This window comes from Emydura macquarii, unplaced genomic scaffold (genome assembly GCF_026122565.2).
Source record: "Emydura macquarii macquarii isolate MOO-44397 ecotype Brisbane River unplaced genomic scaffold, CSIRO-AGI_Emac_v2 contig_719, whole genome shotgun sequence".
NCBI lineage: Eukaryota > Metazoa > Chordata > Testudines > Chelidae > Emydura > Emydura macquarii.
In genome coordinates this window covers 12162489-12180902 of record NW_027130856.1, presented here as the reverse complement: position 1 = coordinate 12180902, position 18414 = coordinate 12162489, and the positions used below count along the sequence as shown (strand labels likewise).

Sequence of the window (18414 nt, the reverse complement as noted above, 5' to 3'; positions counted from 1 at the left end):
AAGCTGTATTTCTGAAGCAAGTGGCAAGTAGGACATATGATGTAATGACTAAAAATGGGAAAATGCATAGAAGGGACAAAAATCATCTTCTGGAAATTAATGAGACATTAAAGTTTCAGCCAGAGCTGGATACAAATATTCAGCACTTGACTGGACAAGAACTCATAGAGATGGGCCAGCAGCCCAGGTACAAAAAGTCCATACAGGATACTTGCAAGAGATAAAAATAAGACAAAGCTGACAGCTGGACTTCTTGTTGGCAGTCTCAGCAGTGACACCAAGGACTAAATGGGCATGAATAGTGAACTCCTCTTTCATCCCTCAGGCTCTTTCAAATTAGAGGAACAGGCCCCATTTGTAGGGCTAGACAGTGTCTAGATGGAACCTGAAGCTCCTGCCTTACTTTTTTATCTATAATCTTGAAAACAGAAAATTTCTGTAAAAGATTTCTTGCATGCTGAATCCAGTTCTAACTTAATAAGGTAATTAATAAAAAGCAGCAGCATTTTCCCTGTAGTGATTCTACTCAACTACTGGGGCTGCTGTGTGGTGGCACCAAATACAAAAGATATTGCCTCTCTTCCTCCACTCTCAGTGCTCCCTTCCCATTTGCTGGTGCCCAATAAGCCTGGAGAAAGCAGCTAGATGTCTCAGGGCTTGCCAGCTGGGAGACAGAGTGAGAGGACAAGGGCTCAGGAAGAAACAGCTGGGTAAAACAGTAGGCAGGGTCTGTAGGAGTGAGTCTTCATTCAGGATATCCTCCCACAAATAATCCCCTAGGCTCAAACCTCCCACTCCCCACTACAGCCACCCCTCAAGTGTTCTCTCTGCCCCAATAACTTCTCCAGGCTGGCCCAGCCTAATCAATTTAATTGAAACATGTCAAGGAAAGGCTATTATACTGTTATATACTTCAGTATTCTAGCATTTCATTGAGTTGATTTATATGAATATTGCCTCTAGCACTCAGAGATGAAGCCTGAGCTGGGCTGCTTTGATAGTTCAAATGGGACTTGATGGTAAAATGTTAAAGAAGCATTGCTCTGTGTCAGGGTTGAGACCTTTTGGCAGAAGTTTGCACTGCCTCTTCTGTTATGACCTTCATTTTTGTGGTCTGTCCAGTTTGTACCTTTCACTATTATTCAAAGCTGTTGTATGGTGAAGGGCTGCTACAAATTGGTTTGCTTTCCGTTGTGAATAAAGATCAATTTCAGACTTTTCCTGAAAAGGCTCTTCTAAGTAAGCACTCATCTTTTCCTGATATTGATATGGAGCAAGTTCCATGATCTGCACAATATAGTTTTATCTACAGTAGGAAAAGTCTCTCTTGCTCATAGTGAGCATCCACAATGAGTGCAATGAATCCACAATGAGCTCAACACAGTTTGTTTGCAAGTGTAGACAAGAGCAAACTGGTTCTGCAGTGTTTCAGAAAAGAAACAATGGTTAAACTGGTTTGGAGCTAGCAGCAGTTAGCTCCAAACTACTCCACTGCTTGGAGAAAATAGCTGACTAGGTGGCCAAGTCTTTAATGGCAATGAACTGCTAAAACATTATTCTTCTACAGGTGTGGTTTTAAAAGCCAGGGATGTTGGTGGCTCCCTCATTGAGCCATAACCAGAGGTGTGTATCTGGCACAGTTCACAAACTCCCTTGTCCCTTTTCCTCTGAGATGGAGACCCTGGCACACAACTGTGTAGAGTGCATCAGGTTGCAGCCCTTCTTCTTGTTCCTCCAGAATCTCTTACTGAGGTTCTGGCTGCACTTCTCCCCATACCTCTTGATCCTGGAACACCCCATCCATGGCCTCATAAAGTTGCAGGATCGCCTCATCAGTCTCCTTCTAGTGCTGGGCAAGATGGTCATCCACCATCCCAAGAGTAGTAATTTGGCCAGGGGAATGGTGCACTGCAACTGCAGGGCCTAGTTCCAGTCCCTTGTGAAGTTATGCCTCCAAGTAAAGCTCCTCTGGGTGGTGTCCACTGACTCCTTACATGCCTTTGAGGAGAAATGGGTGCTCTCTGGGGTTTTCTGCTTGGTGTCCCCTTCCAGTTCCCTGATTTTCAACCTATGATTTTCACTCCCACCCATTCTTCCATTTGTTGCTCCTACTAGTCAGTTGTGAGGTGGGTTCACTGGTCTCTCCTGTTCAGTTGAGGGAGGGCCTTTAGGTAGGGGCAGGCCTAGGCCCCCTCACCAAGTACCCACAACAGGTACTTGGAGAAAGGCAGTACAACCCCAATGGTGTACAGGTGCCATCGTGTGTGGTCCGTGCTCTGCTGGAAAGGGACATGTCAATGGAAGATGCAGGGCCTGTGCGGCTGGGGGCGCTGGGCTTAGAAGGCCCATTGGCCTGGCTGCTAGGCAGAGGGAATTCCTAGTACCAGGCCAGAGGCCTCCGGCTTCTTCAGCCCTTGGTGTAAGCCGGGCAGCCGTCTCCCGCAGGGGCTCTCCATGCTGCGCGGCCTACTACAGCCTACGACCCCTGCCGCGCAAGGAGGTAGGAAGGGGCCGTGTCGCTCCCGCCCCGCTGCCTCCCCGGCCGCCTCAGCAGGTGGCGCTGCTGCCCCAGGCCGCTGCCCAACGCGCCGGAAGGGGGGGAGGGGACGCGGATTGGCGCGGCCGCCTCCGCCTGGCCGAGATGGCGGCGCCCAGGCGGTGCGGAGCAGCATGAGGCGGGCGGCAGGGGCCCGGGGAGGCCGCGGCGGGAGCCGGCAGCCGGGGAAGCTGCAGAAGCTGCGGCTGGCGGTGCAGGAGTTCGTGCAGGCGGCCGGGGGCCTCCCCCCTTCTCTGCCCGGAGATCAGGGGGCCCAGCCCCCGGGGGGCCGGGGCAGGAGGAGCCGCCGCCAGCTACGGAAGGAGAAGCGCAGGCTCAAGCGGAGCCGCCGTCGCCGCTTGCAGCAGCCGGAGCCGCAGCCGCGCGAGCCAGGGACAGGGTCTGGCCGGCGCGAGCAGCCGGATAAGGGCCCGGGCAAATTTCCTCGCCCCGCCGCTGTCCCGGCGTCCCCGCCCGCGGGAGACCAGCGCCGGCAGCGCCCCCTGGAGGAAGCGAAGCGGCTCCCGCCGCGGGGACCCAGCGCTGCTGCCGCGGCCTCCGCGCGGAAACGGGCCTTGCTGGCAGCCAACGAGGAGGAGGAGAAGGAGATCCGGCGGCTGGAGCGGCGCCTCGGGCTCGGCAAGCGCAGGAAGGCGGGCGCCTCCTCCGTGCCGCAGAGCTTCGCCCGGGATGGGCTGGGCTACGTGCTGGGGGTCCTGGGGTCCGAGGCTAGCCTTTCCGGCCTGTATGATGAGGAGAGCAGCGAGGAGGAGGAGGGTCTGGATCCCCAGGGGAAAGAGAAGGAGGCTGATGAGAGGCGCCTGCTAGATCTGGATGAGGGGACAGAGGAAGATGATAAGGAGGCTCTAGATCTGGAGTCGCTAGATGATGAGACAGGGGAGCTAGAGGAGGAGGAGGAGGAGGAGACGCAGATGGAGGGCATTGTAGAAAGCTCAGAGGAGTCAGATGTGGAAAGAAACTGGGAGGATGAGAGGAAAGAAAGCGGAGAGTTTTCCATGTCCCCCCAGGATGGTGGCGACTATAAATCCAGCAAACCCAAGACCTCCAGAGAGGAGAAGGTATGTTGGGGACAGGTTCTGCATCAAATAGCTTCATGCTTTTCAAATACAATTTTGCACCCTTCACATGAAGTTTCACTTCAGATCTGAGTTCTGTAAGGGACTGAAAATTGCACTGGCCAAGAAATGCTATGTTCACTCCTGTGTCAGAACCAAAAAGCCCAGTTAGAGTGAGGAACTGGGGGCAATTTTAGACTGTGTATTACAAGGTGAAATTTTCTGACATTTAGATGGGGATAGGGTAGGATTATGCCCTGAAGCATAAGCATTGATAAATCTTGAAAGGTTCATGGAGGTTCATGTTGTTTTTCAATTTTGCTGTCATTGTTTCAGCATGCCTGTAAGACTATAGTAGCTAGTAGTGGAAATCATTTAGAGCATTTAGCCCATCTCCAATAGAGGATGTATCAGATATTTAATTGTGCATCTGTGAACATAGATGGTATATTTGGGGCCCAGTCACACTTTGGAAGGCTTGCAAAATTTCTGTTGAGTTCTGTGAGAGTTATGCACTTGAATAACTTGGAGAATTGGGACCTTAATTTGACTTGATCCTAAGTGATAAGTTGTTGCATGGTTCTTTTTTGGATGCTGTTCAAGTCAGCTCCTTTAGTATGATTTTGTACTATGGGTGTAGCATTTCAGTTAGAAAAGCTTCATAGTGATTAGAAATAAACATATGATATATCTAATAACCCAGTTTCTTAAACTTAATTAAAAGATACTTTCAGATTAATTTATTTTAAATAAGATTTTTTTATAACATTGCCCTATTTTCTTGTTTTTCTTTTTTGATAAGAGTCTTTGCTCTAGTGCTATGAAGTATATTCCCCCACAAGTGAGAAGAGTTGATGAGACAGTGGATGACAAAAAGAGGGAAGAACTGGAAAGACTGAAGAAAACAGTGAAAGGACTAATTAACAGGTAATGAAACATGTGAAAGTTGTTTTGACTATCAGGCTGTGTTTGCAGCAGCCACCATTTGAGTCAGAGAGGGAATGGGTATGACTTCTTTCTTGCAAACGGGTTTTTTTCAATAAATGTCAAATTTTGTGCATACCATCTTTGACGGTATTTTTTATTCTCAGTTATTTTGTAGAACATACATTTATAGAAGTTGAAAAATCTATTAAAGAAGATACGTATTCATTGATAAATTAATTTAAAACTTTGAACTGAATTCCATAAAAACTACTAGGTGTAGTAGGTCATACATAATCCCATGGACATCGGTGGGACTTTGCATATTAAAAAAAGAGTTTGTAGGATCAAGCCCTTAATTTGTACAATGTGGACATGAAAGAAGTAAGAACACACAAAAATATTATTAAAACTGTTGAGCCCTGAATCTCAGGAGAAGTGTGTATTTTATACTACTGAAAAATAGGTTTACAGTCAATAATTGCACATTACCATATATTTATTTGTGGCTTTTAGATAAAAACATTCAGCTGACATAAATTGTAGTCTATGCTAATGGTTCTCCGACTGGTATGCAGGCTATGGTCCATTTGTATGCAGAATAAGAATTCATTATAACTACACTGATTAAATTACAAACATGAGGCTGAGTACTTTTGGATTTTAGATATGGTATATTATGGTCTTTTGAGAACCCCTGCTTAGGCATTGAGCATATCATTGGCACTTTGCAAATACTACTACTTCATTTTTATATACAATATCTCCTAAGAAAACGTGAACTAAATATTTGTACTTCTGAATTATTTTGATGAACAGAATAGATCCAAAATCTATTTCAAATATTTGTCCCTTTTTTTCTTTTTGAGATACTAGTTGAATAAAAGATGAAAAATAAAATTTGTTCTTTGGATTAAAAGCAATATTAAATTGAAAAAAGTGAGAATATGTACTGAGAAAGAAGAAAAAGAAAGCTAAAGCAAACACTGAATTTTATTTCCCAATAGGTTGAGTGAACCAAATTTGGCCTCCATAAGTGGACAGTTGGAAGAGCTATACATGGCTAACAGTAGAAAGGACATGAATGAAACTTTAACAGATGTTCTTGTGAATGCTTGTGTAACTGCAGCTGTGATGCCTGCTAGATTGATGATGGAGCATGTCCTTTTGGTCAGCATTCTTCATCATACAGTGGGAATTGAGGTAAGTTTTTGCCTGGGCAATCATGTTGTGCAACATTTTCCGTGGTTCCTCTTTGTGTGTGTGTAATTTCTGAAATTGTTAGAAAGTAAGTATACAGAATCTCTGAAATCACACCTCGCTATATGGCAATCTGGGCTGACTTGTGGTTTAGTAGACTCACAAGTGACTTACACTTGTTACTGCATCTGAATTGAGTATTTTTTTTCTATAAATTATTGTTGGTCAACTTTATAAACTTATTAACTTATCTCATTGAGGCCATTTGTGCTTTATAATCCTTCCTGCATCCATTTGTAGTGTTTAAAAATGTCTCAAAGCTACTATTTTTTCCATTTTTAATTACAATTATCCAGTCCTGTTTTATGGCTACTTTAGAACATCATTCTGGAGTCCTGAATATCCAACTACAGGATTCTTTAAAACCATTATAAAGTAAAAAATCCATCTGCATCTGTGAAGCCCGACTAAAGCCAGATCCTACATACATTTACATATGCATGTGAGCAGTCCCACTGCAGTCAGTGTGTTGGCTTGCAGGTATAAGTGTCTGCAGGAACATGGCCTTTGACACACATCAAGCAACTTTCTGAGGGTTTGTTGTATTTTCAGGCTTGACAATATCAGGACAAAATAAACTTAAGCTTTGTCTACTAATATGAAGGACGTTAGAACTGGTAACATCAAAGGGAAGTTATTACAGGAGTTTAGCTAATTTTACTGAAACTTCTGGCAAGAGACAATGAGCTGTTTCAGGATGCTGTTCCCATAAAGCTTTATTCTGATTCTGTAATGCAGAAGTGTGATTGCAAGAGCCCATATAAAAGATATATTCAAGTAGTTCTTGCATCTGTAATGTGTTGACCTCAAGGAGGTGGAATTATTTCTATATTAACTGTTTTTTAAGCCAAACTGAATATCAGAGGGGCACAACTATGTTAACTTTTTTATGTGCAACCTTTGCATTATAAGTACAGTTTTTTTTATTCCTTCCTCTTGTTTTTTAGAGGCTGGTTCTTACATCACGTGACTTTAAAATTTTGGTGCTGTTTTAATAGTAACCCTTCATCTTTTTATAAGTTTAAAACTATTAAATATACTCAACCAATTTCTAGACTCTTGCATATACCATTGATTTTGTTGTGATGTAAATGTCAGAATCTAATTGGGACTACTTAAACGTATTATTAAGCACTCAATTTTGTTCTTTGAAAAAGATGTAGGATATTAAATGCATAAAATTGTGATAAGGTACCATTAAGGTTGCAGTTAAAATTGATTCATGAAATGCAAAAGTTAAGGTCCAGTAGCAATGTTTATATGACTGTAAAACACATACATAATACTTTTGTTCGTTCTTGTTGAATGCAGCTTGATATTTTGGTGTGCCATAAAATGTACACCTTAAACCATTCTGGAAGTGTAATGCAACCAAGTCAGCATTGCTGTTGGAACCTTAACTTTTACACATTTGTTGACTGATTTTAACGGCAAGATTAGCATCATAATAACAGAGCTTTTTAAATTGCGTAACTCATTTTTTTTAAAATGAATATTTGACAGGTGTTCAGCCCACAATTTAAACTTATATGTTTGGCATACTTTTTTGTAGGCTCAGTTTTCTGTAGATAAAAATAAAAAGATCTTACTTTTTCTAGGTAATTTTTTCCATATTGCATCTATATGGCAGTTGGCTCTGAGTCTTATCCCCAGTATGAAGTCGACAAGCAGTGGTGCTTAGTACACAACCAGAAGCTGGAAAAAAGTGCTTTTTTATCAGGCTTTTCCTGGCCAATAATGTTTTTAATCTAAAATGTGAAGCTTTACCCATGTATGGTTTATTTTTGTATGGCACGTAAGTTGCTTCCTAGTGTGAAAATGACTAGGAGTAATAGAGTAGCATTAGTCTGGCAGCTGGGAGCATGGTATTCCATGTTGGAGTGAGAAATGTTTCCAGTTTTCTTCGTTTAAACAAATATATTCTAGTAAGTCATTAGCTTGATTTCATCAGATGTGCTTTTACTATCAAATAAAGGTATAAAAAGATAACTGGATTACATGTGTAAATGAGTAATATTAAATAAAGTGAAATGGACACTTCATTCATAATGTGCTTCTTAAAAAATATGTATAGAACTGATAGCTTAGAGTCCTTTGGAATATTTAAATATAGAAAATCAATGTTGGCTGATGGAAACAATTTTCCTATAAGCTAATTTTGTTATGTTTGTTTCTCAGTGTTTAGGCTTGTTGCAGGTAAAATCGAGGGGGGAATCCACATATGTGAAATGCTTTTAATTGCTTTCTAATATTTTTCTTTTCATACAACTGTTGCCAGGTTGGTGCTCACTTTTTGGAAGCTGTGGTGAGGAAATTTGATGAATTCTATAAAAGTGATGCTGAAGGGAAAGAATGCGATAACCTGTGTGCCCTGATTGGCCATCTGTATAACTTTCATGTAGTGCATTCACTGCTGATCTTTGATATTCTCAAGACACTTGTTAGCACTTTTATGAAAAAGGACATTGAACTGATTCTGCTCCTCCTGAAAAATGTGGGCTTTTCCTTGAGAAAAGATGATGCTTTGGTCCTGAAGGAGCTGATCAGTGAGGCCCAGAACAAAGCAAATGCTGTGGGGAAGAAATTTCAGGACCAGTCTAGGGTATGTGTGCATTTTGGGTACGTTTTGGCACAAACTTCCCAGCATGAAGCAGGGACTTGGTTAAATTTGTTAATTTATCAAATTATTTAAGTTTTGTATTAAGTTTATCTGCTGAAATTTTTTCACACTGTAGTCTGATTAGATCTTAAGATAGTGTTAGCATCCAGTTAGCTAATTGTTGCATTAGCTTACTTAAAATACAGAAAATAATGTGCACTTAGAAGTTTATTCTCAAAGCATAGACAAGTCCAAAATGACTTAAAAGCTGTGGTATTGTTTAGCAAAATTAGATTTTGAATCTAACCTTAATACAAATGCAGGTAGTGGGAGTTAAAGTGAATATTGGTTTTTAGCTAGTATTCTTTATTTGTGATTACATAATCTAGATTCCAGAATGTATTGCTGGGTAAGATGCTTATGCATGTGCAGTAATACATTCAAGGTAAATTTTCCACTTATTAAATAACACTTTTCCAGCATGTCTGCTATACTGTTGTTTCTTTTACCCATAGGTTTGCTTTATGCTAGAGATTATGTTGGCACTAAAAAACAATGACATGCGGAAAATCCCAGGTTACGACCCTGAGCCAGTTGAGAAGCTGCGCAAGCTGCAGAGAACACTGGTAAAAACATTTTTTAGTATGTTAGTGGATGCTGTAACTTCTCCTAAATCATAATTTTGGAAGTAATTGCAAGATCCTTTTTTAAGCTATGAGTAATATACTGTAGACCAGATGACCTGCTAATATCACTTTGGAATTTGTGTAACAGTGCAGGTTGAACACCTACATTTCACGGTACATTGTGAAAAGTGCCTTTTGTTCCCAAGAATTCAAAATGACTTTACAGACTATATACAGAGAACATCACTGAAATGCAGCCATCTCTGGATCTTAGTCAGCAGCCAACACACTGCAACACATTTACAGAAAGAAGAAAATTTTTAGCCAAGGACACTGAGACAAATCCTGCGTTTACAGACTGTCTTGTAGGCTTTTTGATGTTTGTGCAGAGCAGACAAAAATAATCTCTGGTGTTGAATTCCTGCAACTCTCATTGACTTCAGCAAGATTTGTATCAGGCCATTAGTTTTTAAGATCTTACCTGAAGGATCCCATGTAATAAAATGCATTCAGTGTATCTACTTGAGAAGCTGCCATCCTCAGGATTTTAGTTTGGTTATAGAAAGTCCGTATATCTCAAATCGGAGGTGTACACCATTAAGCCACTCTTCTGGATCACTGTTGGGTTTATTTTCCTCTGAAATTTGCACACCAGTCAGGGATTTAATACAGTAGGCTAGACCCAGACATGTTGCAAGCAGGTGCTGTAAAACCTTTTTACACATCTCTGCTAGTCCTCTTGTAACATCTCTTCCCTTCCATTCATTTCTTGATCAAGTATTAACAGTACCAAAACTTCTGGTGATTTTATGTGAACAAAAATGTCCATTATGAAATAGGACATTATAATTTATTTTTAACTTGCAACTCCAAATTAGAATTTGAACCAAGGTGTTGGGTTGGTGGATGAAGATAACCTTCTGGATACGTCTTTTTGGTTGGAATTCGTTTTTTTAAAAATGCCAAGAGAACCTGGATTTAGGCACTCTCTTGTGTTGTTGTAAATCAAAATAAATGAGAAGTATGTAGGTTTTGGCTGATCTTGTTTGGAGAGAGAGAGGTTGTTGGGAGAAATGTCTGAGAGCATAGTCGAGAAATTTGTTAAATTATGCTGTGATCTAGAACCTTTATATTGGGGGGAAGAACTCCTATTTGGACCTGAAAACATGTTATTGCTTATACAAGGTTCACAACAGTGGCTCTGGAAGAGAAACTCAACTTCGTGTGTCGTTGGAATCTCTCCTCAATGCTGACCGGGTTGGCCGTTGGTGGATAGTAGGGTCATCTTGGAGTGGAGCACCAATGATTGATAGTACCAGCAGCAAGACTCAGCACAAATTGCTTGTAGGAAAGGTAAATATGAAAAGTGCTATTAATCATTGGAAATGTCAAGGCAATTTTGTCTTTGAGACACATGAACAAATATCCTTATGATACTGCAGTTAGTTTTTGGACTTATGTTTGCTCTGGGTCTGAAATTCTCTCTTCCATCTTGTGGAATTGTAAAAGATTTTGTGGTGCAATGTCATGTGAAATGACAAAGGTAGACACGAATTGGAGATGGATTCCAGAGTCTGTAGCCTTATAGGTAGGACCAACTATCCCCCTAGAAAGCAAATAGTTGAACTGTTTTTAAAAGTGCATAGAAACATGGTGAAACAAGTGGGCATGGCCACTTAGAGAAGGACCACTCATTTCATCCAGTTTTGCTGGTCTGTTATCTGATCTCACTGCTTGGAGGCCAAATCCTGATGATTCTTATGTTCATCTCCAGTGGTGAGGGCACTAGGTCTTTGGACTGTTGCTTCATAGCTCACTCAAGATATGTATATATAATTGTATCAGAAAAGTTACACTGCAATAGGTTTCCTACAGCAAGTGTAAAATAAAATGCACAGTAAGTCAATGTTTCTTTAAAAATGTTTCCTTTCTGTTCAGGTGAGTTCAAAGATATTGGACCTTGCTCGGAAGCAGAGAATGAACACAGACATCAGGAGAAATATTTTTTGTGTCTTGATGAGTAGTGAAGACTTTTTGGATGCATTTGAAAAACTTTTGAAGTAAGTGCACATCCTGTTGAAACCCAGGGATAAATAGAAGTGTTATCTGGGCTGGAAACTTCAGTTTGCCTGCTTGCCAGTCAGGAACAGCAGGGGAAGTTGGGGGCAGGGTATGTGACATCAGGCACAGCAGCATAGAACTAGTCTTGTCAAATGGGAGGGTATTTGTAAAATGGGAGAATGGAGGAAAGAAAGCTGATCTGACTCAGTAGTGGAGAAGGGGCCAAGCAGAAATGTAAAATTGTAATGAAATGTAAAACTGAGCTACCAGTCAAATGGGGGTGAATGGGCCGAGATGTTGTCAGCCATATGAATGATACCTTGGAAGAAAGCAGTGGAATCAGGGAAAAGTTAAAATTGAACCTCGTTTTGCATGTGTTTGTTACAACTCTGATCAGAGGTCTGTGGTGACTGATAGGGGAGAGATTGGGTCTTGGCTTTGTTGCTATTGTTGTGTAGATCACTTTTGCCAGAGTGGCAAGCAAGAGTTTAATTTGCTAATCAAACCAAAATAAGGTTTTGGTTTTTTGGGTTTGTTTGTTTTTTTTCCAGTAAAGTCAACTATAATTACATTACCTGCTGTTTCTGTAAAATGCAACTTTATTTTTAGACTGAGATGAAGTATTTTTGGTATTTTGGTACAACCTTTTCAGTTGCAAAAAGTTAGCTGTTACCACAGCAGATGCCTGGAAGTTTTATTTGGAAATCTATTCTTGACTTAGTACTGGCTATTTAAACACGTGTATACGAACTTACGTACGTACAGACTTGAATGATGTAAAAACAATTTGACAAATATCTAGAACACATTACACTAGCCTGTTCCGTTTGTTTGGGGTTTTTTTGGCAGAGGTGCTTGTTAATATCAGCTGAAGGCCCTGGGCCAAGTAATCAGAAACGATGTTGCGGAGAAAAATATGCTAAGATAAGGATTATGATAAACATAAACATGTTTTCCAGAATTATAGAAATCTAAATTTCCTTGGTTTCATGTCAGTCTCTTTGGGAAGTGTCTGAGAAATCCATACAGAAAGCTGTGCTTATTATTGTGCTTCCTAATGGATCCACTGACAGATCCTTCAGCTAGACAAGAATGGGTGTACAATAGATTTGTGCAGGATGGAAAAGTTCTTGCTCTCCTTGACATAGTAGACTTGGAATCTGGGACTGCTGATGCTGTCACATAGAAAATTAAAACATTTTTAAGAATAGTGGTAATCAAAGTAGTATGACTCAAATAAAAACTTTCTGACCAGAATTTAGGTTAAGCAGCGGTGAATATAGGCTGTTTAAAGTTGGCTTGCACACCACTTAAAGTAATTCTTCATGTTCTTGTGCACTGCATTAATCACAACCTTAGACTTGCTGTTCTGAATATCAAAAAAGACTACCCTTGTTTTTTAAAAAATTGAGTTTATTTTGAAAGATATTTTCCAATTTTACTATATAAGTCTCAAAAGGCAATGGCAATCTCAAGCTCTTGCTGTTGATAACTTTGAGTACTTCAGCAGTATCTCCCCTGCACTCTAAGTTTCTAGGGTAGAATCGTATAAATGTAAGGGTGGAAGGGACTTTGAGAGGTCATCTAGTCCAGCCTCGTGCACTGAGGTAGGACCAAACGTACCTAGACCATCCCTGACTGTCGTTTGTTTGACTTGTTCTTTAAAATCTCCAATGACTGGGATTTCACACCTTGGAACTGCTTAAAAACATTATAATTAGAAAGTTTTTCCTGTTATCTACTCTAAATCTTCCTTGCTACAGATTAAGCCCATTAATTATTTTCCTTAGTGAACATGGAGAGCTATTGATCAGTGTCTTTTTTTATAACAGCTTTTAACACATTTGAAGACTGTTATCAAGTCCCCTTTCAGTCTTCTTTTCTCAAGATTAAACTTGTAGTTTTTTAACCTTTCTTCATAGGTCACGTTTTCTAAACTTTTTTTCATTTTGGTTGCTCTCCTCTGGGCTCTCTCCAGTTTGTCCACAATTACTTGAAGTGTAGCCCGCAAAACTGGACACAGTACTCCAGGGGAGACTTCACCTGTACTGAGAAGAATGGGACAATTAGCTCTCATGTCTTACATACTATAGTCCTGCTATTATACTCCAGAATAATAGATTTATTTTATTTATTTTTTTTTTTTTTTGCAACTGCATCACATTGTTGACTCAGATTCATTTTGTGATCTGCTATAATTCCCAGATCCTTTTCAGGAGTACTACTGCCTAGCCAGTTACTCCCCATTTTGAAGTTGTGCAAGTGATTTTTCTTCCTCTGTGAAGTACTTTGCACCTATCTTTATTGAATTTCATCTTGTTGATTTCAGACCAATTTGTCAAAGTTATTTTGATTTTTCATGCTGTCCTCCACAGCGCTAGCAATCTCTCTGCAGATTTTATTAGCATATTCTCCCACATTATCCAAGACATTAATGAAAATATTGAATAGTACTGGACTCAGGACAAAGCCCTGCAGGACTGCACTAGATAAGTCCTCCCAATTTGACAGCAAACTATTGATAACTACTCTTTGAGTATGTTTTTTCAGTCAGTTGTGCATCCACGTTATAGTAATTTCAGATGGACCACATTTCCCTATGAGAATGTCATGTGGGACTGTGTCAAAAGACTTACTAAAACAGGTTCCCACCTATCCACTAGACCAGCAATGCTGTTAAAGAATGAAATAAGATTGGTTTAGCATGATTTGTTCTTGACAAATCCATGTGGACTATTACTTGCAACCCTATTATCCTTTAGGTGCTTATAAATTGATTGTTTAATAGTTTGTTCCAATATCCTTCTGGGTATCGAAGTTAGGCTGACGAGTCTAATTCCCTGGGCTTTTTTCGTTCCCCTTTTTTGCAAGAGGTATGATATTTGCCCTTTTCCTGTCCTCTGGGACTTCACCTGTCCTTCATGAGTTCTCAAAAATAATTGGTAATCGTTCCGATATTGCTACAGCTAGTTCCTTAAGTACTTTAGAATAAATTTTATCAGGGCTTGTTGACTTGAATGTATCAAACTTCTCTAAATATTCTTTAACCTGTTCTTTCACTATTTTGTCTTGTGTTCCTTCCTACTTGTTGTTAATATTAATTGTGCTAAGTATCTGGTCACAATTAACCTTTTTAGGTAGACTGAAGCAAAATAGGCATTAAACACCTCAAACTCCTTGATGTTGTCCATTATTAGTTATCTTTCCCTGCTAAGTAGAGGACTTTCCCTTTTCTTAGGCTTTCTCTTGCTCTTAATGTATTTAAAGAATCCCATCTTATTGCCTTTTACATCTCTTGCTAGATGTAGCTCATTTTGTGTTTTAGCATTTCTGATTCTGTTTGTAGAAGTTTGTCCTATTCTTTTGTGCTCATCCGTAGCAATTTATCCATGTTTTCCACTTTCTGTAGGATTCCTACGTCATTAAAGAGCTCCTGATGGAGCTGTATTGGCCTCTTACTATTCTTGCTATCTGTGAGGAGATCAAGATATGCAAATTTGTGGGCATGATGTATTTCATGGTGGACTTAATCAGCATTTTGACTGAAAACTCTTTTTTATGGTGAGAATCTTTTGTTGTTTGAGGCTTTACAAAAACTAGAATGTTTTATGGCGGAACTCACAGCAGTGAACGATCATCCTGGCTTTTATATTTGAAAGGGGAAAAATGTCCATGTCTTCAAAGGCAGAACAGCAGAAAAATCAGATCTGTATGCTTCAAGCTGCCATTGAACATAGGAATGCAGATTCACAAGACTACAGCTGGCATCATTCACTGTTAGCAAACCATGACAATATATACATGGTAATGATAATAGAGTTAAAGAGTGAGGAAAAGAAGAGTGCTCTAAATCAGTTGTTGCTTCTAAAATTACACTTTAAATCCATTAAATCTACATCAAATGGCTGTGCACATGCATATTTTAACAAACTACTGAACAGCAAAATCTGGTAGAATTAGGGAAGGACTAGAATAGTGTTCTGTATGATCAAGTCTACGTATCAAACCAGAGTCATAATCCTTCACATTATTTGTGTCAGACTTTTTACTTCATTTGAAAACCTAGTGTCAGTTCTGACTTTCTCAGACTGATACTGGTAATGGCATATTAATTTGTTTGAAAGTGAGCACAGTACTAAACATGTCAGACCAACTAAGAGCCAGACACATTAACAAGAGAATAAAAATGAGGAACCGCATCACAATAGTACAAAACAGAACAAGCAAAATGCAGAGAATTCTTTCAGACAATCAGAGCAGTAACAATTTCATTTTAATTTACTTGAGAGAATGAGATCATAGCCTGAAAATTCGGATATTCATGCTTTCTCATTGGACAACCAAACTTGAAGTCTTAGCTGCCCAAGAACAAGTAATTTAAAAAAAAAAAAAAAAAACCCCAGACGTGTACATTATATAACTCTAATTTCTAATCTTGGTTGTGTGATGGTATTTTCATTGTAAACCTGGTATGCATGTATGCACAAATGCACTGGCAAATCTCTTGAGAAGTACATAACCATTTAAGATGGTTACTTAGATCCTTGCTAACTAAAATTCGGGTGCACTGTGATGCATAAACAGAGGGGAGACCCAGTGGAGCTCACATGCTAAAATTAGGCAGACAGAACATTTCAGTCATATGAATGCCAGATGGAAGTCCAATATCAAAGCAATACAAACAGTTTTGTCTGATACTCCTTAGATTATAACATTAAGCATTTTTCTTTTAAATTGGTTTTAGTGCTGCCAAGCATTTGACAGTACTGGGGACTAAATCATATTTATTCAGAGAACAGGTGCAGCACCACAGTACTGTTCCTTGCCAGTGTGTCTGAATCCTCTTTTAGATGAACCAGCTGTACGAGTGAGAAGGCAGTTCAGTTGATGGCCTTTCTGCTGAGGCAGCCAACGAGTGTGCCAATTAGTACAGGTTGTGTTTTTGTAATTTTTGTTGCTGTTCTTAAAGTGGACATTTTCTATTAGGATCTGGACTGAAACCACCAGTCTCACTTCACTTAGATAACCCAGCCACCATCTAATAACTATTTTCAGCTATCTGGGGTAGATTTGACTTGGTGACCAAGAGATGAAGGGGTTTATGCCATCAACCAGAAAAGGTTTTAAAAATGTTTTCTTTCGTATTCATAGTTGAGTTTCATAGAACTTAAGGGCTTCAGGTACCTGTCTGTCCCCATCAGCTCTGGCAAGGATGTATGTGAAGGCAGCTATTTCCTCCCAAAAATCATAGTAAAGGATATTAGCCAATTCAAATAGGGATCTGAGTGCTTTTACCTCACTTCTTATCTTCTTCCCTGTACAGTTCATCTGAATTCTCGTGGCCTCAGCTCTTGCTGCAATAATACCACTCCTCGCGAAGATGGGAGGACAGATTAGCTATCCATAATTGCAGTGCTACTCCTTATCACCTTCTGAGAGGAAGTGCAAATATGAAAAGTCAGCTGCATTTTCTTCCCCAGAAACTGATAGCATGTCTGTCATTCTCTTCTGGGCCAGTATTATTTGGGTCACTGGATCATGCCTCAATACATAATAACAAAGTGTTACTCTCCCTGACGAATCTGGGTTGGCCTATGCTGCTGACAACTTATTTCAATTTAAACCTTTAACGATTTAATTTCAGTTACAATAGAATGGTCGTCTTAGTTCAGAGAAATTGCCGGTGGCTCTTATTTTAAGGCAGTTATGTTTCTTTTAAACTTTTTACTGTTACTGATATTGCAGGCTTGGACTTAAAAATCAGCAAGAGAGAGAGATTGTTCATGTTCTCATTGACTGTTGTCTACAGGAAAAGACATATAACCCTTTCTATGCATATTTGGCTAACAAGTTTTGTGAATACGATAGAAGATTTCAGGTAAGCTAAAATCAGTTTCTACTTCGTGCTGGTGGTACTGTTTAAATGGATTCTTTTGGGATTTCTGTTATTAGCCTCTATTTTTAGAGGATTGTCACTCTGGCAGTACAGACTTATTCCATCATATAATACCACAGGAAAAAGTCTCTCTGCCTACGCAACCATTATACACAAATAAAATCTGGTGACTAGCTCATCACTTAAGGAAGCTTATTGAGCCATGTCTGGCCAGAAGGCAGTGGTATAGCTAGGAGTGGAAATTTGGGCGGGCCCCAACTTGTTGTGGATGTGCAATGAACTCATGGGCAATGGTCTCATGTCACAGCAAATCATTTATAGAATCATAGGGGTGGAAGGGACCTTGAGAGGTTATCTAGTCCAGTCCCCTTTATATTGTACATTATTATATTGCATACCTGATTGTGGCCACCATCCTCCCCCTATTGGCAGGGAGCAGGGCAGGTTGCATCTCTGCCAATGAGGAGGCAGTAACCAGAGCTGGGTGGCTTGGGGCAGAGCCTCTCCCCTGTGTGAATGACAGAGAGATGGTTGGGCCAATGAATGTCATTGCAACCTGACACATGGGCTTCTGCTCCCAGTCCTGGGCTTTGCTCTGATACAGGCTCCATCCCACACCACTCAGCGCTGGTTACTTCATTCCCATTGGCAGAGGTGTGTCCTCCCACTGCTGGGGGCAAGGGGCTGGCCAGAACCCGATTGGCTGATTGTTTGGAAACAGAGTCAATGGGGACCAGTAACAGGAGCTGGGGGGATGTGAGGCAGAATCTGAGCCTATATTGATGGGGAAGCAGAGCCGAGCGGAGCAATATGAGAGCAGCAGTTTTACTAAAAGACTGTATCCCTCAGCAATCTGGCTCAATTTTAAAAATCAGATTTGGATGGGACTGGGTGCTAATCGGCTGAGCCGTGGCCCACCTCTGGCTACGCCCCTGCCAGAAGGATAGGTCAGTATGTTACAAAGGACCTTTGGGAAGAGATTAAAGTTAGGAAACTGTGTGTGATGGAAAAAGGTATAAATATCCTGAAAGAGAAACCCTTGCACCCAGAATAAACCCCAGCTGCTTTTCAGAGGGAAGATTGTAAAAACTGAACCATTCAGTGGTCAGGTGCTTCTCTCTTTCTATTGCAATTACAAGATTACTGTTATTCTTAAGCAAAAAAACCCACATGAATTGTAACTATCACTATAAACATCTGTTACACAGAGTAGGGCCTTTGGTGTTTTGGCGTAAAACGTATGAAGAAAATAACACTGCAGTAAATATTTTTGTGCATGTCTGCTTGTTCAACAAAAATATCCTGTTTTATATGTATAAAGTTCCAAAATGTTTGTTTAACCAATAGAATGTAATAGTTTTGCAAGAATTTAGTCCTACACATATATTTGAATGTATCAAATGTGACTAAATGAACTACTGCAGTTTGCATTGCCT

The 18414-nt window shown here is 40.3% G+C and overlaps 1 protein-coding gene across 1 annotated transcript in view; it reads left to right on the top strand.

Moving 5' to 3' along the window:
- Positions 1-2627: 2627 nt before the first annotated feature.
- Positions 2628-18414, top strand: part of NOM1 (nucleolar protein with MIF4G domain 1) — a 33677-nt gene continuing 17890 nt past the window's right edge. Inside the window, exons 1-8 of the mRNA XM_067542712.1 lie at positions 2628-3615; positions 4415-4539; positions 5544-5739; positions 8075-8398; positions 8911-9021; positions 10207-10374; positions 10960-11081; positions 16828-16960. Coding sequence (XP_067398813.1) covers positions 2671-3615; positions 4415-4539; positions 5544-5739; positions 8075-8398; positions 8911-9021; positions 10207-10374; positions 10960-11081; positions 16828-16960 — 2124 coding nt within the window. The 5' untranslated portion in view covers positions 2628-2670. The remainder of the gene's footprint in view (positions 3616-4414; positions 4540-5543; positions 5740-8074; positions 8399-8910; positions 9022-10206; positions 10375-10959; positions 11082-16827; positions 16961-18414) is intronic.